This window comes from Periplaneta americana, chromosome 5, assembly GCF_040183065.1.
Source record: "Periplaneta americana isolate PAMFEO1 chromosome 5, P.americana_PAMFEO1_priV1, whole genome shotgun sequence".
NCBI classification, from domain to species: domain Eukaryota; kingdom Metazoa; phylum Arthropoda; class Insecta; order Blattodea; family Blattidae; genus Periplaneta; species Periplaneta americana.
The window spans coordinates 58260358-58284268 of NC_091121.1; the positions used below are offsets into that span (position 1 = coordinate 58260358).

The 23911-nt window shown below is 34.7% G+C and overlaps 1 protein-coding gene across 1 annotated transcript in view; it reads left to right on the forward strand.

Annotated features, from left to right (window-relative positions):
- LOC138700495 (protein takeout-like) overlaps positions 1 to 22990 on the forward strand; it is a 47790-nt gene extending 24800 nt beyond the window's left edge. Inside the window, exons 4-6 of the mRNA XM_069827099.1 lie at positions 10433 to 10566; positions 14715 to 14864; positions 20961 to 22990. Of these exons, the coding sequence (XP_069683200.1) occupies positions 10433 to 10566; positions 14715 to 14864; positions 20961 to 21121 (445 nt within the window). The 3' untranslated portion in view covers positions 21122 to 22990. The remainder of the gene's footprint in view (positions 1 to 10432; positions 10567 to 14714; positions 14865 to 20960) is intronic.
- The last annotated feature ends 921 nt before the right edge of the window (positions 22991 to 23911 follow it).

Genomic DNA, 23911 nt, shown 5'->3' on the forward strand with positions numbered 1-23911 from the left:
CTTGGGCGGCCAATTTCGGACTCGCACTTAATCCAAGTAAGACTCAAGCCATAATTATTGGACATAAGCGTTTAGTTAACTCCCTTAATAACAGTAATCTTTCAGTTGTTACTCTTAACAACACGCTAATCCCTTATTCATCTGTCGTAAAAAATCTTGGCTTCTTTTTTGATAATAATCTAAGTTGGAATTTTCAAGTTAAAGAAACGATAAAAAAAATCTGTTCCTCCATTCACTGTTTGAGTCGCTTGAGAAACTTCTTGCCCCAGCAACTAAAACTTACCCTAGTGCAAACCCTAGTAACGCCGCACTTCGATTATTGTGACGTTTTGTTAAGTGACCTAAGTTCTGAATTGTCAGTCAAGTTACAGCGAGCTCAGAATATGTGCGTCAGATACGTGTGCAACATCCGACGGTATGATCACATATCACCGTCCTTCGCAAGTCTCTCGTGGCTCCGACTTAAAGAACGTAGAACTTTACACTCTTTGTCTTTACTCTTTCGAATTCTGCACACTTCAACACCAAATTACCTTTCGTCTCGTTTCTCTTATCTATACTCTAACCACGATGTAAATACCAGATCACTTATCTGTGGCACGCTAAGTATACCTCTTCATAGAACATCTTGTTATTCATCATCTTTTACAATATCCACCTCGCGTCAATGGAATTCCTTGTCACAAAGTATTAGGGGCTGCAAGACAATAAACACCTTTAAGAACAGCTTAAAAGATAACCTTATTAGCATTTCACTCCAATCATACTGATTTAAACTATCACTGACTACATTGTTACTTTTTTCTTTAGACATCATCCTGATTGTGCTGTATTTTAATTGTCTCGTAATAATCTCTTTCTATTATCTAATATTATTTGAAATATATTAACATTCTATGTATTTTAGTTTAATTCTGCTACACAGTTTATTTCAGTGTTTAATTAATAGTTCATAGTATTTTGTTGTTTAATTTGTATATAACTTTTGTATACATGTAACTCTCATCTCAATCAAATTGTTGGATTCTTTGTAAGTTCATGCATATGTATATACACTTTTTGCTGGTTGAGTGGAAGAGAAGGCCTTACGGCCTTAACTCTGCCAGCTAAAATAAATCATTATTATTATTATTATTATTATTATTATTATTATTATTATTATTATTATTATTATTATATATCTTGAACCACAATAAAATGAAAAGGAGTAACGAGGAATTGAACCTGAGACGTTGACATCTAAATTCCGACGTTCGTCCGCTGAGCTACGAGTACAAAAGTGTGGAAACATTTTCGGAAAAATTGGCCCAATCACACTCCAAGATTTTCTGATGATTCGTAGAAGCTAGTCCAGGATGCGGGGGGCAAAGGCTAATTGAGATTTCCCGGTCTCTGATCGGGTCAAACATCCTGATAGAACTAATATTTAACTCTTGCCGTGACTTTCGGTGTAGTCCGGTTGGCCCAATTAGTCAAATCCACTCTCCCCATCTCCACACTTGGGCCCCCTGGAATCTAATAAGATGCGAAAGAGATAGTGGTGTGCGGAAAGCAACGGGATGTTATCGCATTTAGGCCTATCCTTCCCAAGAAAAACTGCAAACATGAACAAAGGAAGCTTTTAATAGAAGAAGAAGGATCTTCTGCGGACCTCTGGAAAAAGAACTAGTGAGACTAGTGAAGTGCTTTGTGTGGAGTGTGGCATTGTATGGGGAAGGAACATGGACATTACGACGAAATGAAGAGAAACGAATTGAAGCATTTGAAATGTGGATGTGGACAAGAACGGTGCGTGTGAAGTGGACAGACAGAATAAGAAATAAAATTGTGTTTGAAAAAGTGAGTGAAGAAAGAATGATGCTGAAACTGATTAGAAAAAGGAAAAAGGAATTGGTTGGGTCTCTGGTTGAAAAGAATAATAGACGACATTAGGATATGTGGATCATATGCGGAGACTAAGAGGAAGGCAGAAAATAGGAAAGATTGGAGATTGCTGGGATTGCAATGAAAGACCTGCCCATGGGCAGAACACTTATGTATGTATGTTCAGAATACCTGGAATATCGTGTGTAAGAACAGTCGCTATTTGCAAAGACTAGTCGATTCCATGCCCACTCGACAGCAAGATGATCAAGATAAGAGGAAGATAGACTAAATATTGAATTGTGGATTTTCGTTTTGTTTTTTGAACACTTAATTGTTTCAATGTTTTAAGGCAGACGCCAGTAAATTTGTTTTGTTTATGCCACGAAAGATATTTTTATTGAGAATAAAATCTCTTTTCTTTCCATTTGCAGCCACAATATCATAATGATAAAGTCATGGCATAATATATCAATGAACCTGATGTTAATTACTAAAATAATCGTAAAAGAGAAAGGAGCCATTATGTATAGTTTGTCTCTCTCAAAAACAAAACAAATAAATAAATAACATAAAAAGCAGGAGGTTGTAGTCGAACGCAGAACCTCACGAATAAGAGGCCAGAACGCTACCATTATGCTATCGAATAACACACAGAATACTTCAATTATAACTGTAGATAACAGGCAACGTGGTCCAACAACATGTAACATCGCCAGTCTCCGAATTGCAGCGAAGATACCAGAAGGGAACTTTGTTTCAAGAGAGCGGCCACTTTTTTCTTTTGACAACTGTACATTTTCTATATTTTTAATGCATTTAAAATAAACCGCACATATATTATATAAAAAAATAAAAAAGGACGGGTTGTACAAATTAAACACATATATACACATCACACAAATATTTGCTTAGAATCTTATTCCATCTTTTGTGTCACTTAACAAAAATGTCTGAACAGTAGGTAACCCTCAGTCCTCAGATCTCTTCGGGGTTTACCAGTGAAAGAAAGGGGATGAAGGAAGTTTTAAAAGCAAGTCTCCAAGTCCCGTTACTGTTGTCGCTTGCACGCACAGTCACGCGTACTTTGAAATCTCTAATCCCTTCATACACCCCTCTTTTTGATACAATACACAGTCGGTTTTCCCGATCTCTGAAAGAAAGTGGAGACAGTCCTTCTGAAATAAATTGTTTTAAGTTTGCTCCAATCACTTCGGTAGAAGACAAAGATCTTTTTCCACTATGAAAAACGTTCTCTCTGACAGGCTGCTCACTATGACAGTTGACAACTTAAAAAACCATCTTGTTGTGACATGTAACCAAGGAAAGTGAGTACCATATGGGATAGTTTATTAAGTATTTGTCTATTTTTGTCTGTTTCCATGATTAATAAATGCCTATTTCACTGCCTGTTTTTACTATTTTAGTGCCCACATGCCTGCCTATTTTAACCAAAATAAATGCCTAAACATCCGGGCTCACTGTCAGGAGAAAGATATTAAGTCATCAACATCCCCCATTAATTTAATATAAATAGCCCCTCTAATAATAAAAATTGAAAATTTCTTTCCTGCAAATTATAACTAATACATATGTATGGTGATACCAGCAAAGAAAATTTGTTAAAATGTTCGCAAATATAGCGGCAAATACAATGTACATATCAAGGAATTATTCAATCGCCTTCATCTCAAAACTATCATTTTCGACTTAGTGTCTTTCACCTGTAGGCCTAAGAGATATCAATACGACAGATTTTTCCTCGTGTGAACCAGATACTGTCCGAAGCTGGACTTTAAGACAAATTCACACTACACGAGATAGGTAGGGGGTAGAGGGACTAATTACCGGACAAGTCCTATTTCCGGGCACTCGTAACGTTTTGTTATTCTGTGCTTATAGAGAATCCTTTACGCATTCGCTTGGCTAGTCTATACAAAGCAATAACATTCTAGGGGTGATTGCGACATATGGCTATGAGACTGTGTGCTACAGATAGCGGAAAGTGAGCAAATGTTATTAGAGTATCTTTATATTTCGTCCTGTTATAATATTGAGCGATAATTTATTCTCTGTAAGTAAGATAATTTTTTTTTCAAAAGGCTCATTATGCTTTCATTCCAAAGAATAGGGCTTTGGCCATTGTTAGGTGGTGCAAATTTCTTATTTAAAGTTCGGGACACTTTTGCTTGAGAATTTTGGGTAATTAGTTCAATGTTCCTATTTTCGGACTGAAACAATCCAATAAGTAATTCATTTTGATGATTTTATATGTTATTTGAAAATAAATATTCGAAGGCAAATGGACCATTTTACTGAAGTTACAGATGCCAAAACGTTTTGTATGAGAGGCTGGAAAATATGGAATGAGGATGATATAAAAGAAGTATGAAAAAATATCGGAAAGGTTTATCTAAAAGATTAGCAACAGAAAAGAATGCTCTGTCCAAGTTAATTATTCATGATCGTGTTTTGGATGTCGCCAGTTCTTGCACAGAACCATTGACTTTCATTCAGGAAAGAAATTTGGCCTGGCTTTCTCCTGAATAATTTTTGGAAGGGTTTACCTTGAACGCCATTAAATGTTACAAACTGGCCTTAGAATATGCAGAAATCTCTGAATATGATAACGAATTCAACAATAAAGCAAGATGTGCAGGTAGGAAATTTATAAGAGGATTTCTGAAAAGAACCGAAAATTTTCCTTTATCGCTTTTTCTATATAGAGGGAACTATTTGTCAGAATTTTACATTTACTTGCACAGGTAGGCCTACATGAGGTGAGCAATACATTCAATAAATCTGAAAAGATTTACTATGTCGAAAAGTCGGAGGTAAATAGCTAAACACAAGACGGTCAAAGACCTAGTGAACGCGGTGACAGAGAATGGTTGCAATTAGCAACAAGTAAAGAGGGAAAATTTAAGAATAGTGGGACATTTCAATGCAAGTGATCTCCTGATCTGTCTCAAAGCAGATACAGGCCTTAGAGATGGGTAAAAATAGCTGGAATACTTTCAGTACGAAACAGTTTCGTCAAATAACCTGTTCCAAAGGGTGTTACACTGCTCCAGTGATCAACATGGTTCCAAGAGATAAACAGTTCAATTTCTAAACAGTTTCCTTCCTCTTTGCTATCTACAAAGGCCAGTGTAGCGCTATCATCACCCTCCAATCGAAAGTAGATATAATACAGATTTTCCACATAGCCTTCGTGCAATACTATGTAGTACCTCGCTATTTATTTGTACGAATCAAATTCCCTAATAAATCCGATATTAATAATTATTCGCTGCCCATTGATGGAGAATAATATGTTTATGGTGCACTGATATGGTGTTAATATACCGCAAAAATATAACTGGATGTCTTACCGTTATTAAATTCTTCTAGTGTTATATGTGTTATTTTTACTAAACTCGATTCATTTTTAATTGTAGTTATTTCCTGTATTCTTTAGCAGTAACCTACGAAAAATGACTGACTTTCGTCGTCATAATACACTGAACAGCCGATCTAAGACGATTCAAAGGCTTTGAAACATGTTCCTCAAACAGATGAGAAGTTGAAACGGTTGGAACACTTGGAACGGTTGACACTGACGTAAACATATTCTTATGAAACTGTTTCTCTGAGACTGTTATTTTGGAACAGTTTCGTTCATGACACAGTTCCAGTCGAAACTGTTTCTTAAAAATAACAGTTTATCCCATCTCTAATAGGCCCATCCCTTAGGCAAGACTGTCGTGGTTTGCCTATTGTTTATTGCCTTCCGCAGACGGACATGACAGAACGCATAGTCCCGTAAACGGAAGATAATTCTTCTTTGCCCATTCCGGGGAGTCAGAATCGAACCACTGACTTTTGGATTGGAAAGCGCACATGTTATCTACATAGTCACAACAGCTGACTACCTACCTACATTCTACCTTTCATAATTTACAAAAGAATCAGGCGATAAGCAGGCCCTTGGATTGGCATTTACATTGAAGAAGATTGGTTACAAAAACTTTGTGTTAGTTCCATCGGAAAAGAGCAGATTTCCTGTGCGAAACGTAAATAAAAAAATCATGCAATGCAGTGATATGAAATGTAAGAATCATTTTATTGTACTGTACAACAGAGACTAATAATTTAAAGACTCTAAAACATACTGTCCGGAAATAGAACACTTGTAAAAAAATTATATCAGGGAACAGGTGCACATGTTCCTATTCTCGGACATTTGCAAGCCAAATTTTAACACGAAATAAAATATGATATTTTAAATAATATTCGAATTAAAAATAGTTGTCATATCAGTAAAAACCCCTTAAATTACGTTTCATTTAACTGAAATACCTTATACAGGGCTCATAATAAGTGGAATTCTCTGAACTGTCTGTAAATAGGCCCCCCATCCAATTTTTTTTTGTCTAATAGGCTACTCTATATCCCGCTGTATACCTGATAGAGCGCCGATATTTTTCGACTGTTCTTGTATAAAACACATAACAATGAAATGATGGAAGATCTCTCTATTCCGATGTAGCACCATCTTCTATCATGTATTGGCTCCAATTTAGTAACGGCGCTCATTCCTTGACGATAGTCCTTGACATGACGACTTAGAACAATAGCACATTTCATTCCGGCTCTTTTCTCTAAATAATCAATATACTATGTTGTTTGTCCCAGAAAATAGACAGCACTATCTTTCCTGCAGATGGTTGCACCTTGAATTTTTAGGGGTTTAATACTTCTGGTGTCTCCATTTCTTGCTTTCAATTTTTGTCTCTGGATCCTAGTGTTGAACATAAGACTCATTCATTGTCAAAAATCTATCAATTTTGCTTTTTCGTCACATAGGTACTTTGTTGAAAGGTATTGGCATAACATAACTCGAGATCGTCTTTGTGATGTTCTTAACATTCGAAGCATCCATCTTGCAGTTAATATTTTCATTGCTAATTCTTTTGTTACAATTCGTAGCCCTATTATGAAGGGTATGATATCAGAAGCCCGATTCCTTTACTATATCCCTAATGGTTCTAATCACTCTTCATCCTTGCATTAATCACTCACTTAATCGATGATTTCTTCAGTTGTAACAACTACGGAGGACCTTCACAAGATGTTTTCCTGTGTTTAAATTCAAGACATCACTGCTTTACTATGTCATAACCTCGTAATTAAGAAACAACAGATTACCCTAAGTTTCTGTCATATCACGTCGGATTTGAAACTGAGTCATAGGCTACTCTTTTTTCAGGTAGTAAATTACAGCTCTCTGCTCCATCAGCTCCACTGACACTAACTTGAGAACACTCCTCATTCAAACAGGTACCATGACGTAAAGAGAACAGGTTCAGATTTCAACTTTTACATGCCGACTAGTGACATGTCAGACATTTGAATGCTGTAAATTATGTACTTTAGATCCAGTAGAAATGGGTCAGATGTGGATCATAGGGATAAACAATCCTACACTCTGTATTAAATGATGTGCAAGAGATTAAATACTCGCTGCAATCCAGACCCGTAAAGCACATTTGAAAATTGTAGGCCTACCACTTAATCATACGCTGCAAAAGTATTCCTAGATGATGATGATGATGATTACTATTATTATTATTATTATTATTATTATTATTATCATTATTATTAACTACGAGGACACCAATAAAAAAGAGGTGGGGGTGTTCTAACAGCGATTAACAACCAGTTACCTTTTACCTGTCGGCGATATGATTTAGAAATTATTATTGAATATGTTTGGATTGAAATTAAAATGGCTGATGGTATTAATTTATTAATTGGAAATCATTACTTCCCACATGATTTCGGTCATAATCACTTAAAATCTTACCTCAATTTTCTTGAAAAAAACCTCGATACTCATAATTTTAGAATAGTAATTATTGGCGATTTCAATTGTCCTGGTATGGATTGGTTTACTGGTTTTAATCTTAATGATACTCATTACTACTCTAAAATTAAGTCCCGTGATTTATATTCCTCGCCTTACCTTCTGGGATTAAACCAAATTAATTTTACTGTTTCAAGTAAAAATCTACTTGATCTTGTCTTTACTAATATCATTAACATGACAGTAGAACTAGCCAATCATTCTCTTGTTTTGGAGGAATTTTATCATCCTCCTATCTCCATTAATCTTAAAGTTTATTTGCCGCTACCTGATCACTGCCCATCTAGTACCTGCATTAATGATTCTCAAGGTGATTACTTGAAACTCTATTCCACTCTATACAATCATGATTGGAATTCCATATATCAGGCTACTGATGTTAACGTTGCTATTAACTCTTTATCTCAAATTATGAACAATGCTATATCTCTTGCTGTTCCTGTCACCTTCGTAAAAAATCGCACTATCCTAAATGGTTTTCAAATAGCTTGCGTATACTTATTAAGAAAAAGAACAAAGCACATAGAAATTTTAAGAAATTCAAAACTGATCATCATTATCAAATTTTTTCCAATTACAGAAAACAAGTTAAATCTATGGTTAAATATGATAAAATTAAGTGGTTACAATCCATTGACGAAAATTTGAAATATGAACCCAAGAAATCTTGGAAATGTAGAATCTTTTCGAAAATCCAATAATTATCCCACCGAATTATTAATAAGTGGGGTTCACATTACTGATCAGAAAGAAATTGCTAATGCATTTGCTAATCAATTTAAATCGATTCAAAAACAGCCCAATTCTAATCTCTGTTTGTTGGATTATAATTATACTGACTTCTTATCCTTACCCAAAATTACAGTTGAAGATGTTTCATTAGCCATAGAAAAGCTTAAACCTAATAAATCCAAGGGCACTGATGGCATCATTCCTAATTTTATTATTAAGGGATGTTCTAATATTCTAATACCGGTTTAACTTTTATATTTAATTTAAGTTTATTAACTGCTACATACCCTGTACTTTGGAAAGAAGCATCCATTATTCCTATCTTTAAGAATGGTAAAAAAAATGTTGTTTCCAATTATATACCTATTTCAATATTAAACAATTTCTCAAAAATTTTTGAAAAAAATAATCCACAAACATGTTTCATTTTATGTTAAGAATAAAATTAATTCAGCCCAACATGGTTTTACTAAAGGTAAATCAACAACTACCAACTTAGTATCTTACCTTAATCTTGTTATGCCGGTTGTTGAAACGCAAGGTCAAATTGACTCAATGTACATCGACTTTAGCAAAGCGTTTGATGTTGTACCTCACAATATTTTGGTAAATAAATTAGAAAACTTTGGTCTCTCTTCTAACTACGTGAGCTGGTTTGAAAACTATTTAACTAATATACAATGTTGTGTTCGTCTAGGTGAATCTCTCTCGGACCCATTTAATTGTTTATGTGGAGTTCCCCAAGGATCTACATTGGGCCCTCTATTAGTTTTATTATTTATAGATGACATATCTAAAAGAATAAGTTCAAACTACCTGTTATTTGTTGATGATCTCAAAATCTTTCCCTCAATAAATAGTCCTGCCGATTGCCAAACTCTTCAAAATGATATTAACTCTATTGAACTTTGGTCTGACAATAATGGAATGAAAATTAATGAAACAAAAACTTTTGTCATATCGTACTCACGAAAAACTACTTCCATAAAATTTAACTATTCTCTTAACAACGTCCGTATTATTAGGAAAAATTCTATTAAAGATCTTGCTGTATTACTCGATTCTAAATTATACTTTCATGATCATGTTCAATATATTTATAATCATTCAATAAGAATACTTGGTTTAATAAGGTCTATAACTTATTCTTTTTCTACTCCTGAGTCACTATTAATTCTATACTTTACTTTGGTTCGATCTAAACTTGAATATGCATCTGTAGCCTGGAATTCCATTACTTCAACTGATTCGGTTAAATTGGAAAATATTCAAAGAAAATTTATTTCCTTATTTTCTTTTCGATTTATACCCAATTCCTCTGACTTTAACTATGAGATTACCTGTAAATATTTTAACTGTTGTAGCCTTTATTCTAGACGTCAAAATCTTGATTATCAATTTCTTTGCAAAGTTATCAATGGTGATATTGATGGTGAGTCTATCATAAACAACATCACCCTTCGTATTCCTACAAAAGGTTTAAGATTTCAAAATAAAAATTATAAAAGAAATTCTAAATCACTTTCTCCAGTCTGTAGACGCATAAAATATGCCAATTTGCATGGGCACAATTTAGATTACTTTAAGGTATAGTTTCGATTTAATTATTAGTATTTACTGTTCTTGTTACCTATTTTATTTATGTATGTTTTTGTTTACTTAAGATATTATTTATTTGTTTTTGCACCTTTGTATCTTCTGTTTGTGTATTGTGCTGAACTATAATTGGCCTCTGGCTGTTGTTCAGCACACAAATATTAATAATAAATAAATAAATTAATTAATTAATAATAAATAAATAACTAAATTATTATATGTTAATTTTTAAACCTTAATCAATTTCAACTTTCCACGGTTTCCCTCCCAGTCCCCACCCCCCCCCCCGAATAAAATGCCTACAACTCGGCATTCAAACCAATATGATTTCAGAAATGACTTCAATAAGGGCCGCAATTCATTCCTGCTTACCGTGCCTCAACTGAAGCTGTTGGGTACCTACAACATATCAGGACAGATCCTTCTGCTGTCAATAACAGGGACAGGAAACATCAACATCACTCTGGGTAAGAAATTTGCACATGGATTACATAAGACTAATCACAAATGAAGCACTGGTTTCTTCCATGGCATATATATTTATCTACATAACATTAATATATGTCTTGTGTTCAGTACTAGTCGCAGATGAACAGAGCCAGCGGTATAAACAGTTATTCACAAATATACCACCAATTAGTGAGATTATTCTTCGAGGAACAAGAATAACTTTTTTGGGGGCATTTTCATATTGCAAAATTAGTGTGGAATTTAACAATACGAGTCTCACGAAAAAAATGTTAACTTTGAACTAAATAAAAAGATGCAAAAACAAATACTGAATTAATAAGGTGCGTCAGATTACAGAATATCGATAGTCAAAAGAGATACTGCAAAAAAGGCTACTTGTGTACTTTTTTGAAAATGAATCTTTCAATACCGGTATTTCTGACATAAAAGAAATTCATTAATGGCGGGTACTTGACTTATATCCTTCACCCATATGCAGCCAGTTGTGTAGGTCAATTTCCCGACAGAGTCGTTGTTCAAGATGCGCACTGGAGGCTGGTCTATGCTACACCCGAGATAAAATGAGATGATTATGGAGATTTGTCGGAATCCCACAGGGTAACCGGACTTCCCGGATAAAACTCCTGTACTACTCATACCTGGACAATGGGTTTGCTTCCCCAACACAAGTTATAAACAGGGGTTAAACCGGGGATCGAACCCTGGTCCACAGCATTGTAAGCACAGCACTCAAGCAACTAGTTCACCGTGTCGCCTAAACCAAAAAAAAAAATGTATTTATTAATACCGTCTGTGTACAGTGATTCCTCCAGAACTATTTGACAGATTCTGTTCAATGAGTTTTGGTTTCAATTCGTCTGGGAATGATGTTAATGCAAATAATATTTTTTAACTTACTAAAAATCACTGGAAGAATTAACACATAATCAAGAATTAACGAAAATCGGATAGAATGATGTTTCATTATGTTTCTTACCTAAACTCCATTCATCTAACATGTGGTTCGTCTCAGAAATTTTATAAATTAACCGTCCATTGTAAATTGAACGGTGTTCATTCCACGAATTAGCACAGTGTGTCATTCCCCACTACCGAATACTTTGATCCCCTTAGTGTCCCTCCTTTGTAATCATAGTGTCTATCAAAACATTTTCAGACATGAAAAAGACAGCGCCCAGAATTTGTTAATCAACCTAGTGGAAACAAACGAAAACGGATACTCCATATTTCTATAAAAAGATTGTTCAGACTATCAACACGAATAACTATGAAATCTTGAATTTTAGATACATACCATCATACATTTTAGATCTGGTATATACCATTACGCAGAACAACATCCAAATAATCTAGATAACGCTGTGTATGTTCGATGGAAATATTTGTCAGGAGTGAGATAGGAGTAAGATGATTCGCTGCTAGAGGCTATACGCATCTGTTTCATCTCATTCATCAGCACTCACATGCGGACGCAACGAAAACGATATTAGGTTGTAGTAGGATCAATGAAACGTATCCTGGGAGTTGGATCGATCACGGTGGAGTCACTCCTTGGCCACCGAGGTCACCCGACATTACTCCACTGGATTACTGTTTGGGGGGGCTGGCTTCAGATCGAAGTCTACAACTGTAAAGTGAAACCAAGAGTGGAACTCCTCGCTCGTATTTTATATGCTTGTGCTCAAATAAAGGGATGTCCGAATTAGCTCGTATCAGCAATACATCAGCTGTTTATAAGAGCTGCAATTATATTAACTTCTTTTGTCCACAATGACCAATATTATCACCTCTCAAAACATGTACTTTTCCTCCTGACTCACCCTGTATAATATTATACCATTTCATAAAATTTCAAATAAAATAATGGGACTGCTCAATTTTAAACAAAATATAATTCCTGAGTATCAAAGGAAAACTAGTTGCATCTTTCATTACCCACAGGGCGTGACTGTCTATGAAAACACTTGAACAAAATTGGAATTCTTTCTTCACTACTTTCTCCACTGTGCTGCCTTCAGGAAGAAATGCATCAGAGTTATCTTCAGTGATGTCCATCTCTTTCCTTTAAATCCAATGTGTGTGAGATATAATGGAGAGCAAGAGATTTAATTGTTTTCCTGCCAAGAACGCAGCATTAATTAACAATATAATTACTTCGGAATATATATAATAAGACTTTCCTGTGTTAAACTTCAAAGTACCTCGTTTACATCTTTCGACCTATTTATGGGCCATCCTCAGAACTGGTCGTTATTGGTTTTCGCGCCTCTTGTTCTGTTTCCTGTGAGGGTGCATTCGTGTGGCATAGTGTAGAGTCAAAGAGTGTGTGTGTTTTGAAGTTGAGTTGTGTGTTGAGAATTTCGTTGGGGTGTGTTTTCGTGTGTCTGTATATTTCAAATTGTTCTAGTGTGTTTAGTTTCTGGCTTTTTTGATTGGATGTGTAGTATTTCCATGTCTGTGTTGATGTCTCTGTGGGTGTGGTTTGCATTTGTGATGTGTTCTGGATATGTGGAGGTGTTTTGTAATTTTGCTATGGCTGTGATGTGTTCTTTGTAACGTGTTTGAAACGATCTGCCTGTCTGTCCTATGTAGAAGTTGTTGCAGGTGATACATTTGAGTTTGTATACGCCTCTGTGGTTGCATTTGTTTGTTTGTGTTGTTTGTGTGTTGAGATGTTTTGTAGAGCGTTATTTCTTCTGTATGCGATGTTGTAATTGAATTTCTTGAATGAGGTTGCAATTTTGTGTGTGCTTTTGTTTTCATATGTCAGTGCGATGTATTTTTTATGTTCTTGTGTTTGTGCTGTATTCTTATGTTTTTTTGTGATTATGTTTTGTCTTACGTATTACGTTGTCGGTACATTGAAGTTTAACACAGGAAAGTCCTATCATACATATTCCGAAGTGATACAGTGTTAATAGTTGTGTAATCAAGATGTATAATAAAATTACATTTAAAAAAATGCACTATTTTTGGGAAAGTGCAAGAAGTCAAAATTAAAAATAAATCCTGTATATATCTTATATGGAAGAGGGCGTCAATGAGTATATATATATATTTTTTTTTTTTTTTTTGCCCTATAGGGTCCTGTCCAATTCTAATGTTAACCATTTAACCGCGACTACTGTACACAGTTAAAATTAATTTACTGCTAAAATAATCACTCACCAAACATTATTCTACAAAACTCTGTTTACTTCTAAAACCTCCTATCTACAATTTTTCCATAATCTTACAATCTGTGCATCTGTTGATAACAACTCTTAAATCTGCAAGTATTTTTCTATTGTATAAATAACAAATGCATAACAATTGTTAGTTAGGGTATAAAGAGAATAGGTTACTTTCCTTTCCTGAACAATTTCCTCAAAAGCAATCTTGAGGTCTTACTGTGGAAGCAAAGCAATCAAAAGCTGACTGTTGGCTGAACAACATTCCAGACTGTCCACGATACCGCTACAACTAACAATAATATTAGCACTGCTCCACCAATAATAATAACAAATATATGCAATTCATAAATTATAAAAACTTTTCGTAATCCTGCTCTATCAGCCATTTAAAAATAGATATTATAAACAAAGAGGGCAATAAAATTTAAAATAGACATTTACAGGCACTAACAGCCTCTCACTTGGTAAGTATTAATCTGAAATTGATTTTTAAATTTCATTCTCACCTTTTATGATGAAAAAAAAGACACCTGTAGACATTTTACGTAATGTCAGCAGCTTAGTCATCACGGACATACTCTTGTACAAGAGACAGTCTGTATGCATAAAAAGGATACCTTAATGGTTTAATATATTACATTTGCAATTTCACAACACGTCTTATATGCGTCCTCTCACCCTGAAGTCTCCTTTCGTGTCAAATGATCACAATACAATACAAATGTTTAATTAACAATTGCTGAAGAGAAAGCATTCACAAGACCACAACTACTGGTATAAAATAATATTCAGGCTATTTTCTATCGGTCACGTCGTTTCTATATGTTAGTCTTTCGTATGAGAGCTTTTCATTTAATAACATTCACTGTACTAGAACAATTCCTTTTTGTGCTAAATAGATTTTTTACATCCAAAGATGTGTATATTTAAAAACAAAGTATACATAGATAAGTACTTTTTCTCTCCAACAGTTGATGCAAAATGCATGGTCCGAAACAATTTCGCAACTCAGAAGATTAATGGAGTACACCATTTCCTGCTAACTTCAGCGACAGTCCACCTGGACCCAAAGAGGATGTATATCTACCTCGACAACCTCTTCAACGGCGACAAGCGTCTCGGTAAGACAAACTTTCCTTCACTGCAGTTTCCTTCATATCAATTATGCATTTTGCACTCATGTGGTAACAGTTACACACCCATCATCCAGAGTCAATAGAACTAGGGCGTTTGATACTACTGAGGTAGTAGTGTAATGTATATCATGCTCTGTACTCCTTTCACCAGTAGTAAAGGCACAGTGGAAGCCGTAGCAATTCTAGAAGTTTACAAATATCTTTTTCACCTGAAATTGAACACAGGACATTCCAGTCCTTACTAAATATCTTCGGCAGATGCTGCACTTTCTGAACATATCCTTCCTAGCATTGCTCACAACTCACTTTCTGTATTTATCGTCCAGCAACACTGCTCCTGATTGTGCATCCTTATTTTCAGCCATGTGTCAGCATATATTTTATAAATCACTGTCTTTTCACGTTTTATTATCTTTTACTGTAACGTCTATTTTCTTTCCTCATATTTATCTATAAATAATTTACTTTCCCAACAACTGACATACGGAAAAGTATTGTGATGCTGTTAAACATACGTTTTTATGAAAATAGCCTCCAGTACTCATTCTTCATTGGACTGTTAACAAAAAAGTGTTTTCGGCGTACTTCCCTACCTCTCCATTCATCCATGTGCAGTGATTCCTCCTGCAGTATTGTCAGGATTGTGTATATTTTTGAACATATTCAATAGGGTATTAAAAATAGCAATTTTAGCACAAAAATTTATTATATTTTTTGCTGAAAAATAACGCATCAGAGAGGTATACTCTAAATCAGATCGCGTGATTCGGTTCAACATTTCGTGTCCTTCATAAGAACACGTAATAAATGCAACTGTATTCCTTTCAGTACAAATATTCATTCATCTTTATAATACAAAACAGACATATTCTCAGAATTTGGTCTATCCCTATCCTCTGTGCAATATTGCCTCCATCCCAAATTATGGTATAGATTTCCCTCATTTATTTAATTCCAAATTATGTTATGGATATTACATTGCAGATTGTGATACATGAAAATATGTTGCAATATATTTACTCACACCTTGAATATTAATAAGATCGCATTTAATAATGTCTTGGTACTTTACCTTAACAAAAATACGTAAGTACGAGTATCAATCACAGATATTTTCTCTCCATAAAATAATATATCAAATAACGTCTTGAGACCTTACTTCTTTTAAAACATACATAAGTAACAATCACAAATAAAAATGTTCACTCATCATTTAATAAATTTAAAGTGGTACTGCTATTAATAATATGTTGAGCAAGTTACATTTTGGTGTATTTTAACTTCTCCAAGGCTAATTGTGCCACTTTTATAGCCTCTTGAGTGCATTGAAGTGTATCGGGAAATGCTCCTGAAAATCTTTGTCTTTCCCCATACAAGGCACCTTGTATATACTGCTTCCTTCTTTCATCATGGAGTACTCCATGCATTGCTGCAAAGTGAGGAAGACAGCAATCTGTTTGTCTTTGGTCAGAGCGGTTAAGGCTTCAACAGAGCAGTCAATCAGTTCTTATGTGTTCCTGGATTTTTCTGATGCTGCAGAAACTGGATTTCATTAAAACGCCAAGCTTCAAAACATTGAAATCAGGGCTGTTGGGTGGCTGCCTCTTCAAAACATTATTCCATCCATTTTTGTTGACCGCTGAAATAATTGTAGGATTTTGGTCAGAAGAATAGGGTTTTGCATTATCCCGCTGAATTAATGATTGTCTTCTTGTTCCAACTTGCTGGAAACTGTACTTGAATATCTGGAATGATTTTGCACAAGCATTTTCTGAATGCCATTTCGTGTCACTAATGTTTTGGGGTATATAAGGGGAGTGCCATGTGGCCGATTCTAGCTGCTTCTTTTTGCCGTCTTTATGTCAATAAATGGCCAGTTGCCTATTCGGATATTGAATCACTTATTTTTGTGCGAGTCCCACCTAGGTCTTACCACTGCCGCCATAAACATGATCTTAGGAATGAAACTCTTGTTTTTTCCATTGCCATTGTGGAGACTTCTCATCTATCATGAGGTAATACTTAGTGAAATAGAACCACTTCTCATCAATATGCACATAACTGTACATAGCCCTGAATTCACCATTAACTTCTAACATAGACAAACATAATGACAGTCGTTCGCATTTGTTATCTTCCGTGAAAAGAGATTTTAGTGTGGATACAACTTTTTTTATTGCTTTGCCCTCTTTCAAATACTGAAATAGAGTTGTTTCTGACATTTCAATAGCACATAGAAAATATCGAATTGTCTCACATTTGAGTAAAGGAATGTCCTTTATTTTATTCAGTTCTACAGAATAATCACATATACCTACAAGAATCAATCTGTAAAATATTATGACTCGCAGGTATCCACACTAACGAGTCTGTAAAATATCAGGTCCCACAGATACCTACACAAATATATATGTGAAGTATTAGGGCTCACAAGTGCATTTACGAATTAATCTAAAAATATTAGACCTCAGAGGGACTCAAACAAATAAATCTGTAAAGTATTAGGAACCACACACATCTATACGAATCATTAGGGCTTAACATACCTAAACGAACCAATCTGTAAAATATTAGGCCTCACAGGTATCTACACGAATAAATATATAGGGTATTAGGACTCACACAAACCTACAGGAATCAATATGAAAAATATTGCAACTTATAGGTATCCACACGAATAAATCTGTAAAGTATTACGACTCATGTACCTACACGAATTAATCTCAACTAACGAATCAATCTGTACAGTATTAGGAAACATGTACCTACACGAATTAATCTCTAATCACGAATCAATCTGTAAAGTATTACGGCTCAACGGTACCTGCATGAATCAATCTCTAAAGTATTAGGGGTCATAGGTACCAACACGAATCAAAGTGTAAAATATAAGGTCTCGCAGATACCTACACAAATCAATTATTAAAAATTAGGGCTAGCATATACCTACACATATCAAGTTATAAAGTATTAGCATTGACAAATATCAACAGAATCAATCTGTGAAGTATTAGGGGTCATAGGTACCAACACGAGTCAATATGTAAAATATTAGTTTTAGCGGGTGCCTAGACATATCAATCTGTTAAGCATCAGAATTGATATGTACCTACAAGAATCAATATTTAAAGTTTAACGCACAAACGTATATGCACAAACAAATTCGTAAAGCATTACGGATCAATCTGTAAAATATTAAGGCTAGCAGGTACCTACTTATCGAACTGTAAAGTATTACGATTGACAAGTACCTATGTACACAAATCAATCTGCAAAATAATAAGCCAAAAAGTCCTTAAAGAAATCAATTGCAATCAGCTTAGCAGGTATTAATACGAATCGATCCGTAAACTATCAGAGCTAGCAAGTACTTACAAATCAATATCTAAAATATTGTAGCTAGAAAGTACGAATACATCTGAAATACATACTGGTACTACACTTTGGAGGTACCTTATTCGAATCAATATATAAAATATTAGAGCTAGAAACTACTAACACGAATCAATCTCTAATAAATATTAAACTTCGCAGGTACCTACGAGGATTGTTTGAAAAGTTCACAGCATGACACAGAAATTAAATAGGATTATTCTGAAACAATCTATATTTCTCAACATAAACTCTTGAGATTCACACACTTGGTCTATCGGTGTTACAATGCTGCTATACTCTCCTTGTAAACAGATTCCTCAAGGTCTGCAAAATAAAAGCCTTCTGCTGCTGCAATAACCTTTTCATTTAACGAACATTTCTTCCCAGCCAAGTAAGTTTTAAGCTCTGCGGGGAGGGGATGAAATCTGTGGGTGTGAGATCTGGTGAGTACGGGGGGCGGTGCGGCAAAAAATTTGTACATTAGTTCATTTAGTTTAGCAACCATGATTGCAGACATGTGAATTGTCGTATTGAAACATTTTCTTCTGGGATGTACTGGGCCTCTTCTTGCGAATTTTCCCTTCTGTTGCTGCATCAGATTTGAATAAATTTCTTCGTTTATTGTTCTTCCATTTGCTAGACAGTCATTCATAATTACCCCCTTAGAATCCCAAAAGAGAACGCCACGACGTGACGCTCTTACTTGACATCCATCTTCCAATCGATCAAATTTAAATAGTGCCGCCCATTATTTCACAGTCGAAAACACTGGAGCGGATTCCTCAAGTGTAGCATCCACGCTTCTATCATTTCTGTTGAACTCATTCCCTTTTTCACGAAATATTCAATTACAGCACGAAGATCGATAGTTCCATTTTTACCAATCTGTTCAGCACAACAATTTCAAAATTAAACAACACAAAGTGTAGTCAAAAGAAAATTACTATTTTTATGCTTGCACTGATTTCAAATTACCATAAAAAATAGCGGCATTGTTGACACGTTTTCAATGCCACCTATGTGTCAAGTCACGAACTTTTCAAACGCTTCTGGTATATCTATCAATCTGTAAAATTTTAGGACTACCAAGTATTTACACAAATCCAATTGTAATATACATTAAACTTCGCATGTACCTATATGAGTCAATCCGTCAAATGACAAGTATTTACATAAATAAATATGTAATATATATTAAACTTCGCTGGTACTCATATGAACCAATAGGTAACATTAACGTAACAGGTGTCCGCCGAGTTAGCTCTGTACTAGTGTGTCTGCCTCCAGACTAGCTGGCCCGGGTTCGATTCCCAGCAGGGTCACAAATTTTCTTGTAAAATATCTAGCTCGGGACTAGGAGAGATGGTGGTGCACAATTTCTAATCCCTAAATTGTGCATCAATATGCCTGGGTTAAATCCCAAATCTCTCCGCAGTCATTTGAAGGAAAGGCATATATAACTGTTGATAGTGATTCATCTGTCGGATGGGGACGTTAATCCTGGCGGCTCCCTTGGTGCTATTTGACAGGAGTAGATTATGTGCCAGCACAGGGTTTCCCTTTCTCCCTTCCTAACCTTCATTATCATCTTCTACCATTCCCTACACTACACTTACACGAACACTTAACATACACTCACCCTAGTACACGACATAACTCTTCACAGATACACATCATGCATACATAACGTGGCCCACCGAAGTGGTGTGCAATTTGAAAATCTGTCACAGTCCTGCCATCTATCTACTGTATCCAGAACCCCAACCACACAAAGTGAAGTGGGTAGGCATTAGACACACACACATTAAAATAACAGTTGCTGTTAATGCACACTGAGAATATGAGAAATACTTCATTTCTCTGCCGAAAATTTACTTTTCCTGACTGCAATCTGCAGAGATGAAATTTATGCAAAAAAAATCACCAGCATACAATCAGTCCGGGTTCTAGCCCATGAATGAAACTTAGCAAGATTGAAAGTAATTCACATTTTGGAATACAAAAAAAAAATAAGAAACAAATCAAACTGGACTGGATATGTAAACCAAACATCCAGATCAAGATTACCAAAATAAACAGTGAAATACTCTCCAAATATAAGAGGGAGCCATGGCTCACAAATGAAGAAGCTATTTAACTATTCCCCGAATTTCCCATGCCCAGTCAAAAACTGTCTCAGTACGAAATTTGGCATTATTACTTTACATTTATTTCGATCACAGACTGTTGAAAAATCAGCTCTTTTGTAAGATTTCCCTTATCACTATTGACCCATCTTTCGTTCCATTCTAGCATATAATGTTTTTGGCTACCTTTTTAATATAGAATATCGGACATAAATTGTACGACAGTGGTTTATCAGAGTTGGCTGCCATCTTTGCCAATTCATCAGCTCTCTCATTTCCAACTATCCCAGTATGACCTTTGACCCAAGTTATACAAATATGGACGCTACTTTTCATTATTAAAGTTCTTATCTCTGAGGCAATAAGGTTGGTGTTATATTTATCTGATTGAGAGTCACTGTGAATACAAGCGCTGTAACCAAACTGACTGCATCATTTGATTGCTTCTCTCAATGCTAATAGTTTCGCCTGAAACATTGAGCATTCTGAGGAGAGTTTGAATTTAGCTGAGGTGTGTTCGCTGGCTCTCCTGTAGGCAATAAAGGAACAGTTAAGTGAATTAAGGATTCATTGCTTGCAGTTGACGAAATGAACAAACTTCTGGACGAGAACTGGAAGGAGGTGTTCGACGAGATCACGCCACACATAGCAGCATCATTCTTAGAAATGTTTAAAGGAATATTTAATGGTATTTCTAAACAATTCCCGGCTGATATACTAGTTCCAGAGATTCTGTCATAACTTCTTCAAATCCATTTCCAATGCAATCTCTAGTTTATCTGACATTTCACTGATTAAAGTGAAATAGAGTAAACAATATATTTACGGAGGAAGAGTATGTACGTTAAATATCTAATTTAAATTTAAAGTAACATTTTAACATGTGTTGAAGTTTCTATTACACATTACACAGCGGTAAAACACTCAACATTTTATATAATATAACTTCTCATAAGATTACCGCTAGTAATATTTCAGGAATTAATAGTTAAATATTTAATTGCTCTACATATTTTTAAGTTTTGGTTTTCAGAGTATTTTCATAATTGTCACAAAGACAATTAAAGAGTGTAGTGCCATACAAGAAGTTATGTTTGGTGTTAAAAGGGGAACTTCGACAGTGTCTTATCACAATAACATAACTAACTATAATGTGTATTTAGTTTTATTGGACTATTGCATTCTACTTTCAAGCTCAGCTATTTCAAACCATATAAATCAAATATGGTATCTACTGATCAAACCTGAACCCTGTTTCATAAAGTTAGTAATCTAGTAATACTAGTGCTTGGCTTGTTAGTTAGTGTGGTTTAAACAGGGCGCGTCAGTTTCCCTTCTTATCTTGTCCAGATTTACTGGATGTTATTGAATTAACATTAACGAGGTTTGGTGAAATTAGCCAACAATTACAAATATTACAACACACATTAATGACATCATTTTATTTTAAAACACATATTCCTAAAATGATTTTACTTACTTTTCCAATGTTCGAAGTTTGAAAACATCTAAATATATAACATCGTAATTCATATTTTTATTTCACATTTCGTAAAAGTACCAGCAGCAGTGGCTAATGTACCACCAGTGGTACGCGTACCATTGGTTGAGAACTTAACGAGGTTTGGTGAAATTAGCCAACAATTACAAATATTACAACACACATTAATGACATCATTTTATTTTAAAACACATATTCCTAAAATTATTTTACTTACTTTTCCAATGTTCGAAGTTTGAAAACATCTAAATATATAACATCGTAATTCATATTTTTATTTCACATTTCGTAAAAGTACCAGCAGCAGTGGTTAATGTACCACCAGTGGTACGCGTACCATTGGTTGAGAACTTAATAGTAATCCTCTCAGAACGAAATTTTGATCATTTACATATTTACAACATCAGAAAGAAGGTAGACCTATATTCATTTGGTTATCTTCTTTGTTATCTGTCAAACATCTTCTACACTAATAGAGAATAAGTCAGTCAAATTCCAAAACATTACAATTCCAATAAAAGAACATTATTCAGAAACAAGATGCCAGCAACAATTTAAAAATATTATAACAATTTAACTCTCCTAACATTAGTTTTTGGCTGTAAGACATCGATCAAGTGAAAATAATAGAAGCAGCTGAAATGAGAGCATTAAGACAGAGAACAGAAGCAGCTGAAATAAGAGTATTAAGACATCAGAAGTATATTTTAATAAGAATGAGGAATCCTCACGAATCTAACCTTCAAAATGTTATCAAGAGTCATATAAATTATAATTATATCGAAGGAACTGTGTAGAAAGTATGAATTCAAACAAAATGATATATTAACTTTTAGTCTTCGAATTAACCGAGAAGGGACATAGGGTGAGCCCAAGAAACTATGACAGTTCACCCTTGACATTCAAACGACATCAACTGATTAAATACGGATATTGGCTAATAAATTTATCGCCTGGAAGTACTGATTAACCATGAAATAATCAAGTATGTATTTAACGCACAGGGAATATGTAAACACTGACACCAAAATCAGTAACCTCATTACATGAATATCATAACAACTTCAAAATGTTAGTAATATAACTCAAAATAAAGATAATTCAATATTTTTCTCTGCCTTATTTACCTCCTCCTATTTATCGACATAGTGTAGAGGAGTATGTAATTAAAATGTGTGATCTCAAAACTCGATCATTTCGTTTGGCCACTTTAATGACCTATTCATATTATATGATTACGTTTGAGGCATCATTATGTGGAATTCCCCCTGAGCCTGAGTATGTAACTAACTCTTTCTCGGAGTGCTAGAGTGTTTTTATATTAAAGAAATCAATATGTATCTTTGTTCTGGCAATAATGTATTATTATTATCATTATTATTGTTATTATTATCATTATTATTATTATTATTATTATTATTATTATTATTATTATTATTATTATTATGAACCTCCGGGTTCCTTAAAAGCCAGTAAGTAAGTATTATTATATCTAAGCTTGCTTCGTTGCAAAACAATACCAATCTTCGTCTAAAAGTTTGTCTTATTCTGTCACATGAAAACCCGCTCAGTCTGCACGGCAGTGGATAAAAAAAACTAGCCCAGTCCTTTCATAAAAATGGACTTAACGTGTTTTCAGATCGAACTCTTCAATTTTGCAGTAACACTAGAGCCTTCCGCATTGCGGACTTCCATAGGGGAGACGTCACAGGACAAATACAAAACAAGAAACAAACACCCAGTCCATTACAATGAAAATGTTACTGCCCACGAACCGGTTTGTTAAGTAGCAGATGAACTATCCACAAAACAATAGTGACAGACACCTCAACATTATGGAAATAATTCAGTTAAGAATCTGTATAAAAATGTCTGTCAAAGCACGAATTATAACCAAAAATGATTGCTTTTCGTAAAAGGTTTTGGAAGTTAAAATAATAACAATTTCGACCTTCCTTCCCTTATTCCACCTTACTATCAATTTATTGCATTTCTTCATAAAGCTACACAGAAAATCGGATACATCACTG